The sequence below is a fragment of the Rhamphochromis sp. 'chilingali' genome (genome assembly GCF_963969265.1).
Source record: "Rhamphochromis sp. 'chilingali' genome assembly, chromosome: 20".
Taxonomy (NCBI): Eukaryota; Metazoa; Chordata; class Actinopteri; order Cichliformes; family Cichlidae; genus Rhamphochromis; species Rhamphochromis sp. 'chilingali'.
In genome coordinates, this window is record NC_137947.1 from 18994831 (window position 1) to 19016037 (window position 21207).

A 21207-nucleotide genomic window follows, 5' to 3' on the forward strand; every position below is an offset into this window, starting at 1 on the left:
GAAACAGTGACGCATCAGTAATGACTGGAAGGGACTCGGGAAGTCAAAGGGGAATGGAAAGTCCTTGGAATTGGAACATGTGTTCTGAGGAAATCAGGGTAAATAAACTGCACTGGACTTTGCTCTGTCCTATTTCTGATGGCGTCACATTGATTTTTTATTTTTTTGCTCTCTTCAAACGTGCATCATGCTGACTTTTCTTTGGAAATTTATAGTGTTTTATGTTTTTTACACCTCTGGGTTTTTATCTAATTACGTGACGTTCGAAGATGAGGCTAATATACCAGCAATCGCCAAATATTTCAACACGAAAGGGAGGTACGAGGAGGTTAACCCGTATCTCAGAGAGGACATACTTGCTGTAAACAGGTCAATTTTACAGCCTCCACTGGATGAATGTCAACAAATTCATCTGACAGCCATAATAAGACATGGCACAAGATACCCGACGACCAAAAATATTAAGGAGATGCAGCAGCTCTATAACATGATCCTGCACAATGCCTCAGGAGAACAGAGCTGGCTGCACGAATTGCAGACCCAGTGGAGGATGTGGTACACTGAGGACATGGACGGACGACTCGTCCAGAAAGGTGTGGATGAGCTGAAGCACCTGGCTGTCAGGCTGTCAAAGCTGTTCCCCTCACTGATTTCAGAGGAGAAGCTTCGAGGTGGATTCATCAAATTCATAACCAGCTCAAAGCACAGGTGTGTCAACAGCACACTGTCCTTCAAGGCAGGACTAACAGAACTGTGGCATATTAAAGGTACGACCATGATTATTATGATGGCCCCTTTATGCATAACCTGTTGCTCATTATAATCTGTTGCTTTCCTCTGTGCAGATATGGAGTTTGATCACGCGGTGAATGACGCTCTCATGAGGTTTTTTGATAAATGCACCAGGTTTTTGGAGGAAGTTGATAACAACCCATCAGCTGTGACAGAGGTGGAGAAGTTCAAGCAAGGGCCAGAGATGAGGAGGGTCCAGCAGAAGATCGCAGACATCCTCAACGTCCCATACAGTTCCATCACATACGGTTGTATCTACAAAACCAGACTGAGTGTATTATCTGCACTCTTATTATCTGTATTAACAGAGCAATGCCTTATTTATAATATCATATATCTTACATCTAAGGTGCTTCAGTGTTAACTTCATTCTGAGCAGTCAGATGAAGGCTGCTCTCTAAACGCTTCCTAGTTCATTTTGTGAGGATGCCACCTCTCTGGAAGAGAAGAATCCATGTTTGAACAGCCTGTGTTACTGAACCACTTAACATTTATCTTGCAGATGTGGCTGAGGCTGCATTTTACTTGTGTGCTTACGAATTTGCAATTAGGTCAGTGAAGTCCCCCTGGTGTGAGCTCTTTGACGAGGACGATGCAAAGGTAGGAGATAGCCATCAGATATATTAAGTGCAGATGTTTATGAGGTTGTTAGAGAAGCCAGAAGAATCTTTTGTGGTTTAAACAGTTGAACATCTTGTTTCAATTTTGAGCATTTATCTGGTTTAACAGGTTATTGAGTATGCAAGTGACCTAAGGGAATTCTGGAAAAGAGGCTATGGTCATGATATTAACAGCAAGGCAAGCTGTATCCTATTTCATGACGTGTTTAGCCGAATGGACAAGACGGCCACTCAGAATAAGTAGGTGAACTTTTAATAACCTGTAGGTTTTTGATGGCCTTGATTAAAGAAATACATGAAACAATTATGTTTACATAACTAGAAACCATTCATCAAAGGACAATTTTATATGGCATTGGGATGGACTCCAGAGTCCCGCTTTTGTGTTTTCTTTACAGTTTATCTTCAGATTTACAGCAGGAACTGTAGCTAATTTTAAACTTTCTTTCTCCTCTGTGCGGCAGGTTGGGACAGCAGGTGACTGAAGCTGTGACAGTCCAGGTGGGCCATGCAGACACCCTTCTTCCTCTGCTTACCCTTCTGGGCTTCTTCAAGGACAGCGAACCGCTGACATCAACCAACTATGCTGCACAGGCCCATCGCTCATTCCGCACCACTCACATGTTGCCCTATGCAGCTAACTTGGTCCTGGTGCTCTCTGACTGCGGGGGAGGTGACCTCAGACTACAGCCGCTGCTCAATGAGAAGCCTGTAACTTTCCCCGGTTTGACTAATCGGTCTTCCATGCCGCTCTATCGAGATGTCTTAGAGCACTACAGTGATCTGCTCAAAGGCTGCGACTTTGAAACCGAGTGTCAGCTGTTCAAGCAGCCTGCTGAAGTTTAGGCAGATATTAACAGAGGTCTTGTTATTTCATTTTTCCACAGTGGAATAAATGATAGGCTCCTACAGTAAAAACGCAACTGGCTGAAAAAGCTTTTATTTCTAAGTGTTCCATCTTGAAGCGATGACCATCTTTTCTTAAGCTCTGACATTAAAGAAATAAATGGACAAATATGCTCTGTTTTATTTCTATTAATTTGTTCAACGAAATGTTCAAGAAATCTTCTTTTATAGAAAAAACCCCCAAAAACCTTTAAGTAGCTATAAGCTTCCATGATTGCCGATGGTATATGATTCATTCAAAACTAAATAATAATAAGACATTTTTGCATTAGAGGAGTTCGCATCTGTGGAGTCATAAATCCAGCATAAAGGTTAACAATAGCAGAAGATAATGTCTTTTTTTAAATGTATTTATTATTTATTTGCTTATTTATTCCCTGGCAAGGGAGAAGACACTCTCCCCATCCCCCACCACCACACCTAGCATGCAGACACACACATATTTTGGCAACACACATGAAAGTATTTCGCAAATGATGTCTCAGTTCTGCTTCCCATGCTTGATTTATGTGATTAGAGCCTGTGTTTCAGTGATTTGTGATGATGTGACACACACCAACAATAATTAATAACCGTTGTTTGCTTACTCCAGCATCTGCCTTTGCTGATGCCATTGGCAACAGGCAGTGTATATTACATTAAAAAAAAGTGCAAGGCTGTGGGTGTGTCACTGCCAAGAAGACAAACATTCACATATTTCACTCACTACTGACACAAATGACTTCAATTTCAAGTAATGTCACACCCTCACAGAGCTATTTGGGGAAGTCAGAGAGGTGTGCACATTAAAAAATTTATATCTTAAATCCAAAATCTTACTTAACAGCTTAAGTAGCTTGTTTTGTTGTTGTTGTTGTCGTCATTTGTTTATGTTTTTGTTTTTTAAATTACAACACAATCTGGGAATAAGCGGCTCTGGTGTGGAGTGTCATTTAAATAGTGACTGATGACTTAAGGTACCACTGCAGTGGTGAAGCTAATAATTACTGTTCTTCTCTAAACAAACAGCTGTTGTTACAACATGCAGTTTCAATGATGCAAATGTTTAAGGTGAGATTTCACGGCAAACCTATTTTGCATGCTATGTTTTGCATCATATTCAAACTGCTTAAATATTTGACTAGAGGTGGCATCAAGTTTTTGAAAAAGAGGCAAAAAGCTGATAAATAAAATCCACGTGCTATTGTGTGATTTTTATGAATAAATAACAGGCTTCTCTGAAAAACACATCAACACCAACCAACCACGAACTGTCACCTAAACAATCCTCCAAAATATCAGCTAAGCTCAATAAAGAATTCAATAAACAATAAAACATGTGTAGACTTTCAGTAAGCTGAATCTCTGATCTCCATTACAGTGCACTAACGCTGAGGGAAGATACAATGATGCAAATCTGTGGGTTTGTGTGTGCAGACAACTGTCTTTTGTTTATAGAAAACCCTTTTTAATTGATGATGTTAAGAGATTTTTAACACATTACCATTATTTACTAATCATTTGCTCCTGCTACATTCCTAAATAAAGGAGTTAATGAAGAGTTTAGAATTTCATTTTAATCATTTTAATCTAATTAAGTGGCAAGAAGAGAAAACTCTAGCACTTCAGATCAGGGTGATGTGCCCCAAAAAGTCATGCCTCGTAGTCATGCTTCAAAAGCTTTAGTGTGAAACAGTAAGCTACTTTTATCAAATCAATTTTTTTTAAAAAACCCAAAATATTCCTCAAAGTATCAAATAACTTTTGGAAACCGACGGACAGTCACTTTCAGAAATTATACGATCACCATGAATATTAATAAACAAGCAGAGCTTGTCATTTTCGTATCGTTCCCCCTACAAGGCATTGGTTGGACAGTCCCACATGATCGACGTCATTCTCGGGTCTGCGCACGGCCTCACAAGTAACCCATCATGACGACCGCTTTAAGGAAAAGCGCAGTTTTTTATTTTACCATCATAACCGGTATTTCCAGCTGTTTTTGTACCGACGTGAATCCAGAGGAGAACCCAGAGATCCCAGCAATCGCCAAATATTTCAGCACGAAAGGAAGGTATGAGGAAGTGAACCCGTATCTCATAGAGGACATACTTGCTGTAAACAGATCAATTTTACAGCCTCCGTCTGCACAATGTCGCCAAATCCATCTGACAGCCGTAATAAGGCACGGAACCAGATACCCGACCACAAAAAACGTCAAGAAGATGAAGAAGCTTTACGACGTGGTTCAGGGCAGCAATGTTTCCAACAGGAACTGGCTGCGTGAACTGCAAAACCAGTGGAGGATGTGGTACACCGAGGACATGGACGGACGACTCGTCCAGAAAGGTGTGAATGATCACAAACACCTGGCTGTCAGGCTGTCAAAGCTGTTCCCCTCACTGATTTCAGAGGAGAAGCTTCGAGGTGGATTCATCAAATTCATAACCAGCTCAAAGCACAGGTGTGTCAACAGCACACTGTCCTTCAAGGCAGGACTAACAGAACTGTGGCATATTAAAGGTACGACCATGATTATTATGATGGCCCCTTTATGCATAACCTGTTGCTCATTATAATCTGTTGCTTTCCTCTGTGCAGATATGGAGTTTGATCACGCGGTGAATGACGCTCTCATGAGGTTTTTTGATAAATGCACCAGGTTTTTGGAGGAAGTTGATAACAACCCATCAGCTGTGACAGAGGTGGAGAAGTTCAAGCAAGGGCCAGAGATGAGGAGGGTCCAGCAGAAGATCGCAGACATCCTCAACATCCCATACAGTGCAATCACAGATGGTTAGTGGTGTATTATCATATCCATCATTTTGAGAGCATTACATATAATCAGATTAAGCTATAGATAGATAGATAGATAGATAGATAGATAGATAGATAGATAGATATAGAGTACCACTTGATTACAGCTGATTAGAGTACAGAACACCTAAATATGACAGTAGATATATGTTTATATAGTAGGTTAATATTGTGCAGGATTTCTTTGTGCCACGTTACACAGTGCAAGCTCAAAGAACTTGCAGTAGACGCAGTAGACTTTTTTTTCCCCCACATGAATTCACAAGTAATGAAACTGTCAAAAACCATACGTGATGCACATTTCACAACTTAAACATCAGTTGGCCGCTTTGGTTTCGTAAGTCTACCGCTTGTTATGTTAATATGTGTTACCACTGTGGGTCTAACTGTTACAGGCATGTCTTTAACAGCAAAGTTAGATCTCACAGTCAGTGAAAGTTGATTTATAAACTACCCTCATTGTAGCTGGTGACATCTTTATATTGCCACAGAGGTGTGTGGCCACAAAAATTAATCTGTCACTCCTTAGAATGACACCAGCTTAGTAGTGCACTTCCCAAGGATTAAAGTCACTGTGTTTTAAAGTAGATCAGCTGAAAGCTTTTGAGTTAGATGTAGAACAGACAGACAGAGGCTCTATTATTTATCCGTGAAATAGCTGGTGTGTTATTATTTACAATTTCTAGTTGGTCTATTAACACATTTATTTGATAATTTTGTCACATCTTGGCTTCACGGGTTTAACAATTGAACACTTTCTACATTTCACCAATAATTATTACTAAATTATTACCAAACATTTTAAAATAAAAACTTCTGAAATTCTGCTTATGGCGTGTCACTGGGCTTCTTACAGCAGATATTTGCACAGTAGATGGAGCTGTTTTCAAACATAATAACAATAATACTGCAAGTTCACTCAGCGTTAATGCTGATAGTAGAAGTTTGTCTGCTTGGTGCGGTTTAGGAACGTGCAGCTTTCGACAACATTCAGCTGTGGCTTTGAAACAGCATGAGTGTTGGAAAGTTCATTTCCATATTTCACAGAGAAGCGTTGTGCTTTTTTAACTCTCACATCTTCATTATACATGAAATGTGAAAAGAAAATACTGAAATAATACTTTTCAACCTTTTTTTTTTTTTACCTCTAACATGTTTTATCATATTATATATTTTAGGAGTTCTTTTCAGATATTTCTGAGTTGTAAACAGAAATTTATTACATGCTCCAAAAAGCCAAATATGTATACATCTTGTTACAAAAAAGAGAATCTTTTAAACCTCTGAGATGATCTTTGATTCCTAGATTTGTTACCATTTAAATGAACTACCTAATATAATATATATTAAACTATCAAAATATATGTAATATATATTAAATTATGTTTATTTGTACTTTTGTACTTTTAATGGTGTCTTTCAAATACTACTCCATTCTCCATTCCATTATTTGTTGTCTTTATTACCCAAATAAATTGGAACTTTTACCTAATTTCAGGATTTTCTTCCATACTTAAAGTTGTATAAAGAAAATGCAACACATACCATGCTCCTAAGATTTTTAATATGTCGCTTCCTGCTTTCAGTTCTGTTTTTCTAACAGCTTCCTGACTGCTGTGATTTCACTGACTGTTAACATTTTGTTTTAATCTTTTTCCTGCAGATATGGCCGAAGCTGCATTTTATTTGTGTGCGTATGAGTTTGCCATCAAGACTGTGAACTCTCCATGGTGTCGTCTCTACGACGAGGTCGATGCACAGGTGACACAGGAATAGGGTTGCACATTGTGATAAAGCAGTAATATGTGCTTCAGATTAACTTTGAGTCGTGTATCACAGTAGGGAAAGCATGATGGACCCCCCCCCCCCCCCCCCCCCCCACCCCACCCCCGATTACAATGTTTCCAGTTTCAGAAATGTCCACAGTACTTTTAATTTTTGTAGACTGTGGCAATTTATTTACAGGCCATATTTTTTTCTTACTAAGGGTGCTATCAAGCACATACACACAGAGATAAATGATGTATTACTGATTGAATAGAGCTTCTGTTGCAGATGTAGGACCTAATCTCAGGCAATCAGCCTTTAATGCACTCAGTACAGGAAGTCCAAAGAATCTAAAAGATATTTAAAATTCAGTCAGTGAATAAGTTGACAGAAAACTCTAAAACAGGAGTGTCAAACATTTTGAGGGCCAGAATCAGCCCAGGAAAGACTCCAATGGACAGTTTTGGAAAATATTAAGGAGTGTATAAAATTTTACAGCTTTTCCAACTAATAAAGACCTCCACCCACTGCCATTCATGCCACACCAAAGTGCAAGGCAATTTTGTGTGAATTAATTAAAGTTTTATATTCTAAACTTATAATTACAAGAAAGTCTGAGCAATGATTAAACAGAATCTTTTCTGTAACTTTTCTAAATGTTTATCATGTAGTTTCATTATTATAGCCCTATAGGTGATAGGGAACAAACAGGGAAGTAAAACTTAATACAGACACAAGAGACAAGACACTACCAAAATAAAACAGGAAGTAACACAGTCACAACCACAACCAAACTTAGATGGAGATTTGACAACCTGACCTGAGGACCACACGGGAATACAACTAAAACACAATAATAGATTGAATTTATATAGCGCTTTTCAAGGCACCCAAAGCGCTTTACAATGCCACTATTCAATCACTCTCGCATTCACACACTGGTGGAGGCAAGCTACGGTTGTAGCCACAGCTGCCCTGGGGCAGACTGACAGAAGCGAGGCTGCCATATCGCGCCATCGGCCCCTCTGGCCAACACCAGTAGGCGGTAGGGTAAAGTGTCTTGCCCAAGGACACAACGACCAGGACAGAGAGCCCAGGGATCGAACCGGCGACCTTCCGGTTACAGATACGCTTCCCAACCCCTGAGCCACGGTCGCCCCAAGGCTGAAAACACAAGGCTGAAAACACACAAGAGCGTACGCATAGGTGAAAACAAAATAATGAACAACATAAGAATCATCCTGAGCATCATTAAATAAAATTCTTTACAAGTGCAAACTTTCTGTCACTTTATTAAAAATAAATTATTGTGAGCTGACTCTCTTACCCTTAACTGAAGGGACAAACACCCCAACTACTAGAATAATAAAACTATAACAAGTTTGTCCAGTTGGTGGCAGTAATTTGCCAAATTTTGTTCCAATTCACCAAATAACTAGACAACAAGAAGAAAACCAGCCAAATTAAATGAAATACCCTGTATCACAGCTGTTGCATTTCATGTGCACAGTCTGTTTTATGAATAAATAAGTAGAAACAAATAAAGAGACAAGCTTCAGATTAGAGAAAGATCCTGCCAATGTGTCCTGTACTTCACCTCACAAAGAGATTCCTGTGTCTTATGTTGCAATCTGATCTCAGAAAGCCTGAACTGTCACCTGCACAGTGAACGATCAGCAGGTTTCTATCCTTTTTGTTTAGTCATGCCAGATTTGCACATAGACTAATTTTGTGTTTGTAGTATTACCGCAGCGTTGACGTCATTGCATTAGCTCTCAGTTTGATATAGAATTACCTCTAAAATCCTTCTGTTAGTTTATGAAGGATTCAATAGTTTGACTCCCCAGGACATTTCTGACTTGTTCACTGTCTGTAACCCAATTAGATCTCTCAGGTTATCAGATCTGTTAACTGTTCCCAGAGCTACACCTAAGTGTGCTGAGGTTGCTTTTAGTTACTGTAGTGCTGTCCTGTGAACCAAGCTAAGGCCAATTAAAGCTTCACATTCGAAATCAAACTCAAAACGTTCTTTATTCTAACAGCCTTACACTTAATAACTGTGTGTGTGTCTGCATGCCTGTAAATGTTAACTTGTATTTCATTCCTTTTTACAGTTTTGTTTTGCTGTTTTTATTGCCTTAGACTTTTTATTTTTTTCAACTTTTACAATAAGCCCATGCTTATGTGTAATGAAATGTGCTATATAAGTAAAATTGGCATTGACGCTGACTTTCTTATTCAACAGGTAATGGAGTATGCAAATGATCTGAAGCACTTCTGGAAAAGAAGCTATGGTTATGACATTAACAGCAAGTCAAGCTGCATTCTCTTCCATGATGTTTTCAGCCGTCTGGAAAAAGCAGCTAAAGAGAACATGTAAGCAAACCTTAAATGGTGTTACACTATATTTTTCTCATGTTAATAAACATATTTGGGGGAAAAGGACTCACTGCTCAGCCCTGAATCCAGGCAGAAGCAAAACTTGCTGGATATTATTTTAGCTGAACTACAGTATGTGGGATCAGCTCAAAAGACAGCAGAGCTCGTGTTCGCTATATTTCAAAAGTGTGGCTCATTAGCATACACTCGCTGACCACTTTATTAGGAAAGTTCCTATTTTACTGTGTTAAGTTGAACACCCCCCACCCCCACCCATCTTAAACCTTGAAGCTATAGATTCAACAAGGTGCTGGAAACATGCTGACTTAAAGCATCATACAACTGCTGCATATTTGTCAGTTGCTCCACTGAATTGAGATCTGATGATTGTGCGTTTGAGTGGAATGAACCAGTTGTCTTGTTCATTCAACTAGTCTGAGATTATTTGAGATAGGCTGGGAGCAGCCATCAGATGTACAAATATGTACAGAGGCTAAGGTAGGCTGCGGTGTTAAACAATGCTTACTTTGTGCTGAGAGACATTTGAACATGCCACAGTTTTCCAATTATCTGTTGTCCATTTTTTGAGATCCATATTACTTGTAGCCTCAGTTTCTTTTTATTAGCTGGCAACAGTAGTCTTCTGCTGCTGTAGCTTATTGACTTCAAGGTTAGTTATTCACCATGTATAAATACCTAAATGTAATACGTTGCTGTCATGTGATTGGCCAGTTAGATATTGGTGTTAAAATGCAACAAATGTATCTAATAATCCAGCCACTGAGTGTAAGTAGTGAAGAGCCAACCCAGGTTGTGTTGTTACATGTGTTGAAAGGATGCAATCGTAAAGTTCCCGTTTTGAAAAGAGAACAACTTTACTACACGCTCACCGTTAAAGCATGTGTGTGGGTGATTCTGACTGTTTAAAATGTGACTGCAGAGTGAGCAGATTGTGGGTTGTACCTTTCAGCCAAGCACAATGTGCAAGCAACTGCAGTCATCTGTCACAGAAATTCTGAGACCAAAAAAACAGCAGAACAACATTTTGTTGTTCTCCAGTGAGATTTGTGGGAGTTTTAAAACATCAGAGTGAGAAACGTTAGTAAAAGTTAGAACATTCTGGCCTTGCCCTCCTTCACCGGGCTCGGTTTTAGCAATGAATTCAAATGAATGGATTTTGCAGTGTCATCTTGAGTAAGCTATAGAAAAGGTTGCACTTAATCATTATGAACTCGAATTTTTAATAACTGGGATTAAAACTTTCCTGGAGCGGCGTCCAGCCTGCAGACCACATGAGCTAAAATATTAACATTGTTCTTAATTTTTGTTAAGTTTATTTTTAGGAGTTGCATATATGTAAGCCTTTCATCTTTACTGGAAAATATTAGGCTAATAATACTGATTTCTTTAAATAAAACTAGCAAATTTACTGGTGAAAATAGACTAATAAAGGGAAATTAAAGTAACTGTGCCACTGAGCATAATCAGAAGCTAACAACAGCTTTTAAAATGGAACATGGCCTTGCTTGTTCTTTAGAGCATAGGTTAAAGCTGTGAGTCAGTGAACACACCTTAAATATATAATGACCATTATGTTTTGTCTTTCTAATCCATAGGATAATAGGACAATAAAAACAACATTGGGTATTTCTCCAGCTAGATTTGTGGGAGTTTTAAAACATCAGAGTGAGCAAAGGCTTTGCCCTCCTTTCTGGGGCTTGTTTTTAGCAATGAATTTGAATGAATGGACTTTTGCAATGTCATCTTGAGTAAGCTGTTAAAAAGGTTACAGATGTATGAACCCTAATCTATTATCTGGTTGTTAAAGATCTTTAACAACTCTTTGAAAAGTCCTCTGCTTTCCTAACGATATGGTCAACAACCTGAAGGAGAGAATTCTTCAAATTGCAGATGAATGTCCAACTGTGACAAACATTGTTCTGCATACAGGGTCAAACGATGTGTCCAAACAACAGTCGGAGGTTCTGAAACGGGACTTTACTAGATTACTAAATACTGTAAACTCTCTGAATGCAGCTGTATTCATCAGTGGACCTGTACCGCCCGTCAGAGGAGGAGACGAGAGATTCAGCAGGTTGTTTACACTGAATAAATGGCTTATATCAGCATGTGCGGACCACTCAGTGCATTTTATCAACAACTTTAATATTTTTTGGGAACGCAGGCATCTGTTTAAAGCAAATAGATTTGATTTTAACAAGTCAGGGGTGAAACTGTTCACCTCCAACTTGTTTTATTCCATACGTCATCCATCTGTGCTTGGTGCCAAGGCTGAGATAAACGAGGAGTTATCTCATAAAGAGGAACAAACAGTACTCCAAGAACAGACAAAGCCCAGCAGAAACCTTGAGGAGGAGCTCCATCTGCCCCCACCCGGGAAGAGCCTCAGAAAGGAGAGACATCTGAGGCAAGAAGAGGGGTCCCTATTTGCCTCCAATTCTCTCAACAACACCAACGACCAGGACCAGGGACCACAATCTTCCCCAGTCCCCCAAACCCCTGACAGGCCATCACCCTCCTCCCCCTCCCTTTCTCCCTCCTCCCCACACCTGAAATTCACTGAGGAGATGATGAAGCGGGTCAATGCTGGGCTCAGATCTACCCCCCGGCCCAATCCCTTTTTGTCCCCCATAAACCCCCCACCAGAGTGGCCAAAGGTTCGCCATCGAGCCCCACCCTCAACAGAGCAATCGAAGTCACATTGCTCTTAGTTCCTCCTTACCACCTTCATGCCCTGTCTCCGCAGTCTGATGTGTGATGTGTGGAGGGTCCGGGCTGCGAGGATTATGGCAGTGGCGACTTTTCCCAGGAGAAGCTGGGACCCTGTTTACTAGAAGGTTTTAAAATTTCTGTACTTTTAGGTGACAGGAGACATGTGGCCTGGTCAAAACACAGAGAGCTGCACTCTAAATGATCTTTAAACATAGTAAACATACCTTGTGTGCCACAGACTGCTCCCAAACACGAGGGGACAAGTAATACCTCTAAAACACTTAAGTTGGCTTTATTAAACGTTAGATCTTTAGCTGGGAAAACATTTTTAATTAATGATTTAATCACTGAGCACAGCCTTGATTTTATGTTTTTAACTGAAACTTGGTTGGACCAAAGTAACAGTGGAGCTGTTCTCATCGAGACGACCCCTCCTAACTACAGTTTTATCAGTGAGGTCAGGGCGAGCAGGAGAGGAGGAGGGGTTGCTGTCTTATTTAATGAATCATTTCAATGTAAGCAGCTATCTCCTGGAAGTTTTCAGTCTTTTGAATATGTGGCTTTACAGCTGAAGGCCCCATCCAAAGTTGTGTTTCTTAATGTTTACAGGCCTCCCAAATACTGCACAGACTTTTTTAATGACCTCAGTGAACTGCTGTCTGTGCTCTGTGTTGATTTTGACTGTGTAATTATTGTTGGGGATTTTAACATCCATGTGGACAACCCTCAGGACAAAGGGACTAAAGACCTGAGTAACACTCTGGGCAACTTTGGGCTGACTCAGCATGTAACAGAGGCCACACATAATAGAGGACACACTCTTGACCTACTGACCTCCAAGGGCCTGAGCATTTCAAAGGTTACTGTGTCTGATGTGGGCCTGTCTGATCATTACTGTGTTTTCTTTGAAAGTAAAATCTCAGCCCACACAAATATATCAACAACAGTGATCACAAAACGGTGTATAACTGAACACAGTAGTGCAATTTTTAACCAGGTCTTCCCATTAACACCTGACCTTTCCGGAGGGTCAGTCAATGAGCTCGTCAATAGCTTCAATGCTAACATGTTAAATGTCATGGACCCAATTGCTCCCATTAAGGTGAAGGTTATCTCTGGAAGGAAAAAGTCTCCATGGAGAAACTCCACACTGGTGAAAAATGAAAAAAGAGAGTGTAGGAAAGCTGAGCGCAGATGGAGAAAAACAAACCTCCAGGTTCACTATGACATCTATAAAGAGAAACTTCACAATTATAATTTACAACTGAGGAGTGCAAGGAGGTCCTACTTCTCTGACATCATCACTAAAAACAGTCATAATGCTCGGGTCTTATTTTCTACAGTTGACAGGCTAACAAACCCTCCTGTGTCAGTGGCAGCTGAACTTCATTCGACCATGGCCTGCAATGACTTTGCCAAATTCTTCACAGAAAAAATCCAAAAAATTAGACAAGCAATTGGTACATCAACAGCAGATCCAGAATATGTACTGTGTCCACCAAAAAACTGTTTAAACACCATGAAACAGTTTCAACCTATTAACAGCAAAGACCTGGAGGACATCTTAGGTCAACTGAACTCCTCCTCCTGCTGTTTAGATGTCCTGCCAACAAGTTTTTTCAAAAAGGTCTCAAAGACTTTGGAGTCAGACCTGTTACAGATCGTCAACTTTTCTTTATTATCAGGTGTGTTTCCAGAATCACTAAAAACTGCTGTAATAAAACCTATACTGAAAAAGGACAATCTTGACAAGACACAAATGAACAACTACAGGCCGATCTCAAATCTCCCATTTTTAAGTAAGATCATTGAAAAAGCAGTTTCTCAACAGCTCAGTTACTTCTTAAAACAGAATAACTGCTATGATGCCTTCCAGTCAGGTTTTAGACAGAACCACAGCACTGAAACCGCTCTGACCAAAGTGTTCAATGACATATGTCTGAATACAGACAGTGGAAAAATGTCAGTCTTAGTTTTACTGGATCTCAGTGCAGCATTTGATACAGTTGACCACAACATATTACTCAAACAACTGGAGAACTGGACAGGTCTTTCAGGAACTGTACTAAACTGGTTCAAAACATACTTAGAAAACAGGAAATACCTTGTATCAATAGGTAACTTCACATCTGAGCAGACAAGTATCACATGTGGAATTCCCCAAGGTTCCATCTTGGGACCCCTTCTGTTTAACATCTACATGCTCCCACTGGCACAGATTATAAAGAACAACAAAATAAACTACCACAGCTATGCAGATGACACACAAATATATATCACAATGTCACCAGGAGACCGAGGCCCTGTACAAGCTCTTGGTAAATGCATGGAGGAAATTAATGACTGGCTGTGCCACAATTTTCTCCAGCTAAACAAAAACAAAACTGAGGTAATAGTCTTTGGCGCCAAAGAAAAACGATTACAGGTCACCAGAGAACTTCAATCTATACATCTAAAAACCACAAACCAGGCGAGAAATTTGGGTGTAGTGATGGATGCAGACCTAAACTTAGAAAAACACATTAAGACAATAACAAAGTCAGCTTACTATCACCTCAAGAATATTTCAAGGATAAAAGATCTGACGTCTCAACAGGACCTGGAAAAACTAGTCCATGCATTCATCTTTAGTAGGCTTGATTACTGTAACAGCATCTTTACAGGTCTACCTAAAAAATCAGTCAGACAACTACAGCTCATTCAGAACTCTGCTGCTCGAGTCCTCACTAAGACCAAAAAAGTGGACCACATCAGTCCAGCTCTGAGGTCTTTACACTGGCTGCCTGTCCGTCAGAGGATAGACTTTAAAGTTCTGATGCTGGTCTATAAAGCTCTGAATGGTTTAGGACCAAAATACATCAGTGACCTCCTGACCCAGTATGAACCTTCCAGATCCCTCAGGTCATCTGGATCCGGTCTTTTATCAGTTCCCAGAGTCAGAACCAGACACGGAGAAGCTGCATTCAGCTTTTTCTGCTTCTTATATCTGGAACAAACTCCCAGAAAGCCTCAGATCAGCTGAAACACTCAGTTTATTTAAATCCAGGTTGAAGACTCACCTATTCTCAGCTGCATTTGAATAAAGCACCAAATCCACACTTTTAAGCTTAAATTTCAAAACTTACATTTAACTACTGATTTTATCTATTGTTCTGATTTTATCTGTTTTGATTTTATATACTGTTTTGTTTGTTTGTTAATTAGTTTGTTTGTTTGCTTGTTTTAATCAATTTTAAATCATGCTTTTTATTTGTTTTTGTTTCTAATGTCGTATATAAAGCACTTTGAATCACCTTGTTGTTGAAATGTGCTATACAAATAAACTTGCCTTGCCTTGCCTTGCCTTTGCTTCTGACTCGTTTTCATTTCTAGCTGGAATTTCTATTTCCTGCTCCTCCCTGATATGTACTTTTAATTAATTAAATGCTATTTCTAAAAACTATTTAGAAACTACAGTCATATTTACAGTTAAAAATTAATGTCAATCACTTCAATGTATTTGAAGATGGTAATAACCCCACAATCCCCATATTTGATAAGCTCAGCCAATCCCTAATAGATACCTGGTGTTCACAGGCTGTCAGAAATGCTGAGTCCATGTGGCAATCAACAAACCAATTAACTGACTGTTTGAGTTCTCATATTTCAACACTGAAACTGTGTATTCTGTAGGTCAGGCCAGCAGGTGGCTGAAGCTGTGACAGTCCAGGTGGGCCATGCAGAGACCCTCCTGCCTCTGCTTACCCTTCTGGGCTTCTTCAATGACAGCGAACCGCTGACTTCAACTAACTTCGCTGCACAGACCCGCCGTTCCTTTCGCACAAGCCATATGTTGCCCTATGCAGCTAACTTGATCCTGGTGCTTTATGATTGCGGGGGAGGTGACCTCAGACTGCAGCCGCTGCTCAATGAGAAGCCTGTAACATTCCCCGGTTTGGCTGATCAGGCCTCCATGCCGCTCTATCAGGATGTCTTGCAGCACTACAGGGATCTGCTCCAAGGCTGCGACTTTGAAACTGAGTGTCAGCTGTTCAAGCAGCCTGCTGAAGTTTAGGCAAGCACAGTATTTTCTGGAAAAGAAGGCATTATACAAGCATTACCTTAGTCAGAATGTGTCTGTTATTCCATGAATATTTCACTGTTCAACACGGCCTTTCTGAACAGGATTTTCACTCTAGCAATCCAGTGTCTCTGAAACACCCAAAGACCCAAACCTACAAAGTGAATTTGAAGTTCCTGTAGCATTTCAGTATTATCGCTGCTATAATAAAGTATATAACATTTTGGGTTTGGTTTGTTTTTGTTTTTTGCAAGATTCGCTATCATCACTACACAACCTAATGCTTTCATTAAATAATCCATTTTTCCAGTGTAAACATTTATGACTTGCAGATAAGGTCACTCACTTTTCTCAGTGTTCTGTCTTATTTTTAAGGTAAAGCAGTGAAAAACTATTTTAAATGCACTACCATTTGTGGGCAAGAACCATCTTCTTGGATTGGGGTCACTCCCAAGATTCACTTGTCCATGAAAAGAGAACATGTCTGTATGTTTGATTTAAAAAACAACAACAACAACAACAACAAAAAACAATAATAATAAAAAGGTTGGACACTGTGTTCATCTTTTTTTTTTTCAAAATCACAATTTATTTCTAAATGACAAAATAAAGGAAAATGTAATTTTGATAGCTACACATTAAATATTTACTGTGACATAAATGAGAAGGTGAATGTTTGGGTAGCCAGAAGGAAAAGTTAGGCATAGCTTATTAGCCTATTGGAAATGTCATAGGAAAAGCTTCTCTAAAGTTGTCTACAATACAATCCAGTCATAGTCCAGTCCATGGAACAGTCATTACAGAAGTGCAAAGAGTGCATGAAATGTACAACAAACAAAATGAAACAGCTGCAGTAAAATTAAGCAAAATGGCACTTGTTAGTGATGGGAAAGCATCAGATGTGGTTTGTTTTTTGTTGTATTGCCATATTTTTATTTCACTGAAAAGCAACATAATGCTTCTGCAACGGAAAACTATAGACGGTGTAAAAGCTGGGCAAAGCCACAACAGTGAAGTCCCATTGCAACGGTTTGGTCTGAGCTTTAGATCTACGGTTTGGTAGATCAGACTGTAAAACTGAAGGACGCTGTACAGCCATTGGCCAAGAAATCATGATTGACAAGTCATTCACCAATGAGCATATGCTGTTTTATTCTCTTTTCTTGCTCTAATGATGACCATAGTTTACAAAATAAACTTTATCTTATCAGCAAGGCTTAAAACTGGTGTTAAGGTTCACAATTGAGGAGGGAGAGTACAAACCACCCTTGGTCCAGAAGGTCTTGGTCAAACAATGATTTTAATGAATACACACGTGCGGGAAGAACACTCTGTACGCCGACAGCAAGTGATCTCCGACTTACTAAAGCACAAACAATTATTTTATAACATCAGGGTTTGTTTACTGACGCCCCTTCATGCGTCACAGGTACATTTTATACATAGATCAGATCAACACCACAATGACTTTTAACCCAGAAGATCATCTTCTATTTTCATGGCTGGTACTTTCCGTTCTTGTCTTAAAGTGAATTGTTCCTCTTTCTTGTCGAGACATAACTAATCTCTCCTCTAAATAAATCTAACTAATGTGTGTGTATGTGTTGACCTCACATGCTCTTTCTCAATTCACCTGTTGCACTTCTGACCTTTCACTAGACCAGAAGCTCACTGAGACTATGTGTATGTCTTCTACTAAATAAATGTTTTAACCAAGAACCTCTACTAAAACCTTAATATAAAATGATCTGATATATAAGTGTTTTGTAAGCATGTATTGCAATTCCTTCTATGGCTCCAAGTCACTTGCACAATAGATTGTCCGGACATCGCGCCGAACAAAGCTTCCAACCCCCAATTAATTGACCGAGCTCCAACTCTTTAATAAGCACAGATATGCATTGTGTATAAAATAGTCATAACTGCACCTGAAATACAAGGTCAACATAATAACTGTATGCATAACATCTTAAGGCCATCTTAAAGCTATCTGTTACATGGTTAAAGCAATGATCATACTGCAGATTATATTATGCTGGTCAAATACTTTTTGTTCATCCCCACACTGGCAAATGAACACATACAGTCATCAGCAGAGTGTTTAGGCCACAGAGCAAGGAGGCTGATGGCTGTTTTCTCAGAATTGCAAGTCTTTTTGCCACCAGAGGAAGTGCTCCCTGCTGGCCATTTAGAAGAATACATGTTTAAATACACGTATACATGTGTTAAGCAAGTCTGGCTTCACATTTGAGATCCAGAAGCAACAACCATCTTTCAGTCTTTCAGTCTATCATGATATATAAATGGATGATCTCCACTAACAGAGCTGTAAAAAAACAGCATCTGTTTTTCCTGCTCTGTTACTTGTACTATAGCACAGGCTTCTCATTTGGATTCATTCAGCAAACTCTCATTAAAGACAACTGGTATTCAACAAGTAGTCTGCTGTTAGCCAAACCTACTGTCGCTCTCATTTTTTGCCTCATTCTGCTGACATCTGATGCATCTGCTAATAACTATACTGTAGCACTCATCTAAGCAATGAAATAAGGAAAATACAAATGTACAGAAAATGCTTTTTGGTTTTGTGAATGGACAATGAAGTGGTGGCACATTTTTTTAATAACTGGGATTATTATTTAATATCAGCGATTAACTTCCTTGGTGCCACATCCAGCCTGCAGACCACAAAAACAAATAAAATAAACAGAAATAAAACTAGCTAATTTACAAGTGAAAACAGACTAATAAAGGGAAATTAAATTAACTGTGCCACTCAACATAATCAGAAGCTAACAGCAGTTTTAAAAATGGAACATGGTCTTGCTTGTTCTTTGGAGCACAGGTTAAAAGTGTAAATCAGTGAACACACCTTAAATATATAGTGACTATTATGTTTTTCTTTATTATCCATAGTATAACATTAAAAGCAATGATCAAAACTGTTACTTAAAATAGCAATAACTGGGGATCATTTCAGCATTGATTTTAAGCATTCAGTTTAAAGGAATGTTTCATCTTATAGGTGTACTATAAATTTACAACAAAATCTAAACGCCCAGTCAGAGAATGCAGGTATGGCAAACCATATTTAACATCGTGCTAGCAAAAATCATTAATCTTGTAAATACATTAGTTAAAATATTTTATTTGCTTTTGATCTTTCACTAACATTTCAGGTAAAAAAGATTGTTTAGATTGATTAAAGTTTCAAACAACATTCCTGCTTTTAAATTTTAAACGCGGTCTAAATTTAGATATGATCTAATTTGCTCTAACGAAGGGGACGTGGAAGTTACTTTAGTTTGTTGCCAGATCAAAGTTACATTAATTTGACTTCCTAAACATTCTCATGATAAATTTAATTTATTCTGTACTTTGACCATACTGAAAAATAAAAAGGACTATTTTAAACTGAAACGCTAAACATAAACTGCTCTTGACCAAGTTACATGTTACGTCTTGATGCAGGTTCAATCATGCATCCCCAAAAGTTGATTCTGTTCATCTGGACGTGGTGAGTTGTCATTATGCAAATGTACTGTTTATAAGATTGGGTGAAACCTGCAGTCATCTGAGACTGAAGAAAGATACACAAAATGCAATATTGTGCTAGCAGAATGTCACTAATCTTGTAAATTTATTGGTTAATATAGTCTATTTGTAATCTAATAGAGCACCTTTGGAATGTAGTAGAACAAGAGATTTGCATCATGGATGTGCAACAACTCCATCAGGGCCAAAATCTCTCAGGAATATTTCCAGCACTTTGTTGAATCTGGAGTTCCACAGGATTCCATGCTGGGACCAGTTCTATTTACATTATATTTGTTTCCTTTACACAGTATCATTTAAAGGTATAGCATACATTTTCATTGTTATGCAGATGATATAAAGCTTTATCTATCCATGAAACCAGATGACACACAATTAGTTAAACTGCAGAAATGTCTTAATGACATATAGGCCTGAATGACATGGATATTTCAGTGTCTAAATGTAGATAAAACTGAGGTTATTTTACTCACCCTAAAAATCTTAGAAACTTCCTTACTTAGATACTTACTCTGGATGGGATTACGTTGACCTCCACTAACACTGAGATGAATATTGGAGTTGTTTATGATCAGGATATGTCCTTCAGTGTGCATGTTATACAAATAGGTATGCTTGCTCTTTTCCATTTGCAGTGTCTCTAAAATAAAAACATCCTTCCTCAGAGTGATGCTTTAAAACTACTTTCCACATTTGTTACTTCTAAAATGGACTACAGAAATTCACTATTATCAGGTTGTTCTAAAGCTCCCTAAAAGACTGCAGTTGATCCAAAATGCTGCAGCAAGAGTAGTGACAGAGACTAGAAAGAGAAAGCATATTTCTTCCATGCTGGTTTCCCTTCACCGACTCTTTTCTAAAGTTAGTTGTTGCGAACTTTAGAATCTATTTAAAATCCTTCTTCTCACATAAAAGATCTTGAATAGTCAAGTCCCACCTTATATTAAGGACCTCATATTACCATATCACTCCAACAGAGCACTTCACTCTAGGGTATTTAAAAGTAGAGTGAAGGCAGAGCCTCGAGCTTTCAGGCCCATCTTCTGTGGAATCAGCTCCTACTTTGGGTTTGGCAGATATACAGCCTCTGGTTAAGCCTGAAAGTTTCTTTTTTGATAAAGCTTATAGTAATGGCTAGATAAGTTGTCTTTTGTCCTGTCTCCCTGCCCTCACCCCAAAACGGTTGTGGCAGATTGCTGCCCTTCTCTGAACCTGGCATGCCAGAGTTTTTTTCCTGTTAAAATGTAGTTTTTCTTTCCCACTGTTGCAGAGTGCTCGCTCATAGTAGGACATCTGCTTTGTTGGGGTTATCTCTGTTTTCTCTGTATTCTTACAATATTAAAGTGACTGTTGTTGCGATTTGGCGCTAAATAAATAAAATTGAATTAACGCTTATATTTTGTAAGGTTTAGAAATGTCTGGCTAGTTGATTACACATCTTTTTCTGTTGCTAAACAAACTTATGAACTCACTTATCGATACTTCTAAACTTTGAAAGACTCCTTTGAAAGACCCCTTCTAAGGAGAGGCTCATTCTCCCATTGGTGCTTCCTTACTGTGACCTACATTTAATCATTAAACGTGGGCTACATTTAACCC

The 21207-nt window shown here is 39.0% G+C and overlaps 2 protein-coding genes across 2 annotated transcripts; both read left to right on the plus strand.

Moving 5' to 3' along the window:
* Positions 1–187: 187 nt before the first annotated feature.
* LOC308388226 (multiple inositol polyphosphate phosphatase 1-like) lies at positions 188–2258 on the plus strand (the record flags this gene model as incomplete). Its single annotated transcript, XM_080868804.1, has 5 exons — positions 188–767; positions 846–1040; positions 1295–1392; positions 1522–1652; positions 1877–2258. 5 exons carry the CDS (start codon positions 188–190, stop codon positions 2256–2258), a joined length of 1386 nt encoding a protein of 461 aa, XP_080724930.1.
* A 1944-nt stretch (positions 2259–4202) lies between these two features.
* Positions 4203–16277, plus strand: minpp1a (multiple inositol-polyphosphate phosphatase 1a). Its single transcript, XM_080869522.1, has 5 exons — positions 4203–4820; positions 4899–5093; positions 6778–6875; positions 9127–9257; positions 15666–16277. Exons 1-5 carry the CDS (start codon positions 4232–4234, stop codon positions 16045–16047), a joined length of 1395 nt encoding a protein of 464 aa, XP_080725648.1. The 5' UTR covers positions 4203–4231; the 3' UTR covers positions 16048–16277.
* The last annotated feature ends 4930 nt before the right edge of the window (positions 16278–21207 follow it).

Bases quoted from the DNA above. Each gene is read 5' to 3' on its own strand.
- minpp1a (XM_080869522.1), top strand. From the start codon at position 4,232: ATGACGACCGCTTTAAGGAAAAGCGCAGTTTTTTATTTTACCATCATA. The intron at 4,821-4,898 runs GTACGACCATGA...TCCTCTGTGCAG, and splicing joins AGAACTGTGGCATATTAAAG to ATATGGAGTTTGATCACGCG. The intron at 5,094-6,777 runs GTTAGTGGTGTA...TTTTTCCTGCAG, and splicing joins ATACAGTGCAATCACAGATG to ATATGGCCGAAGCTGCATTT.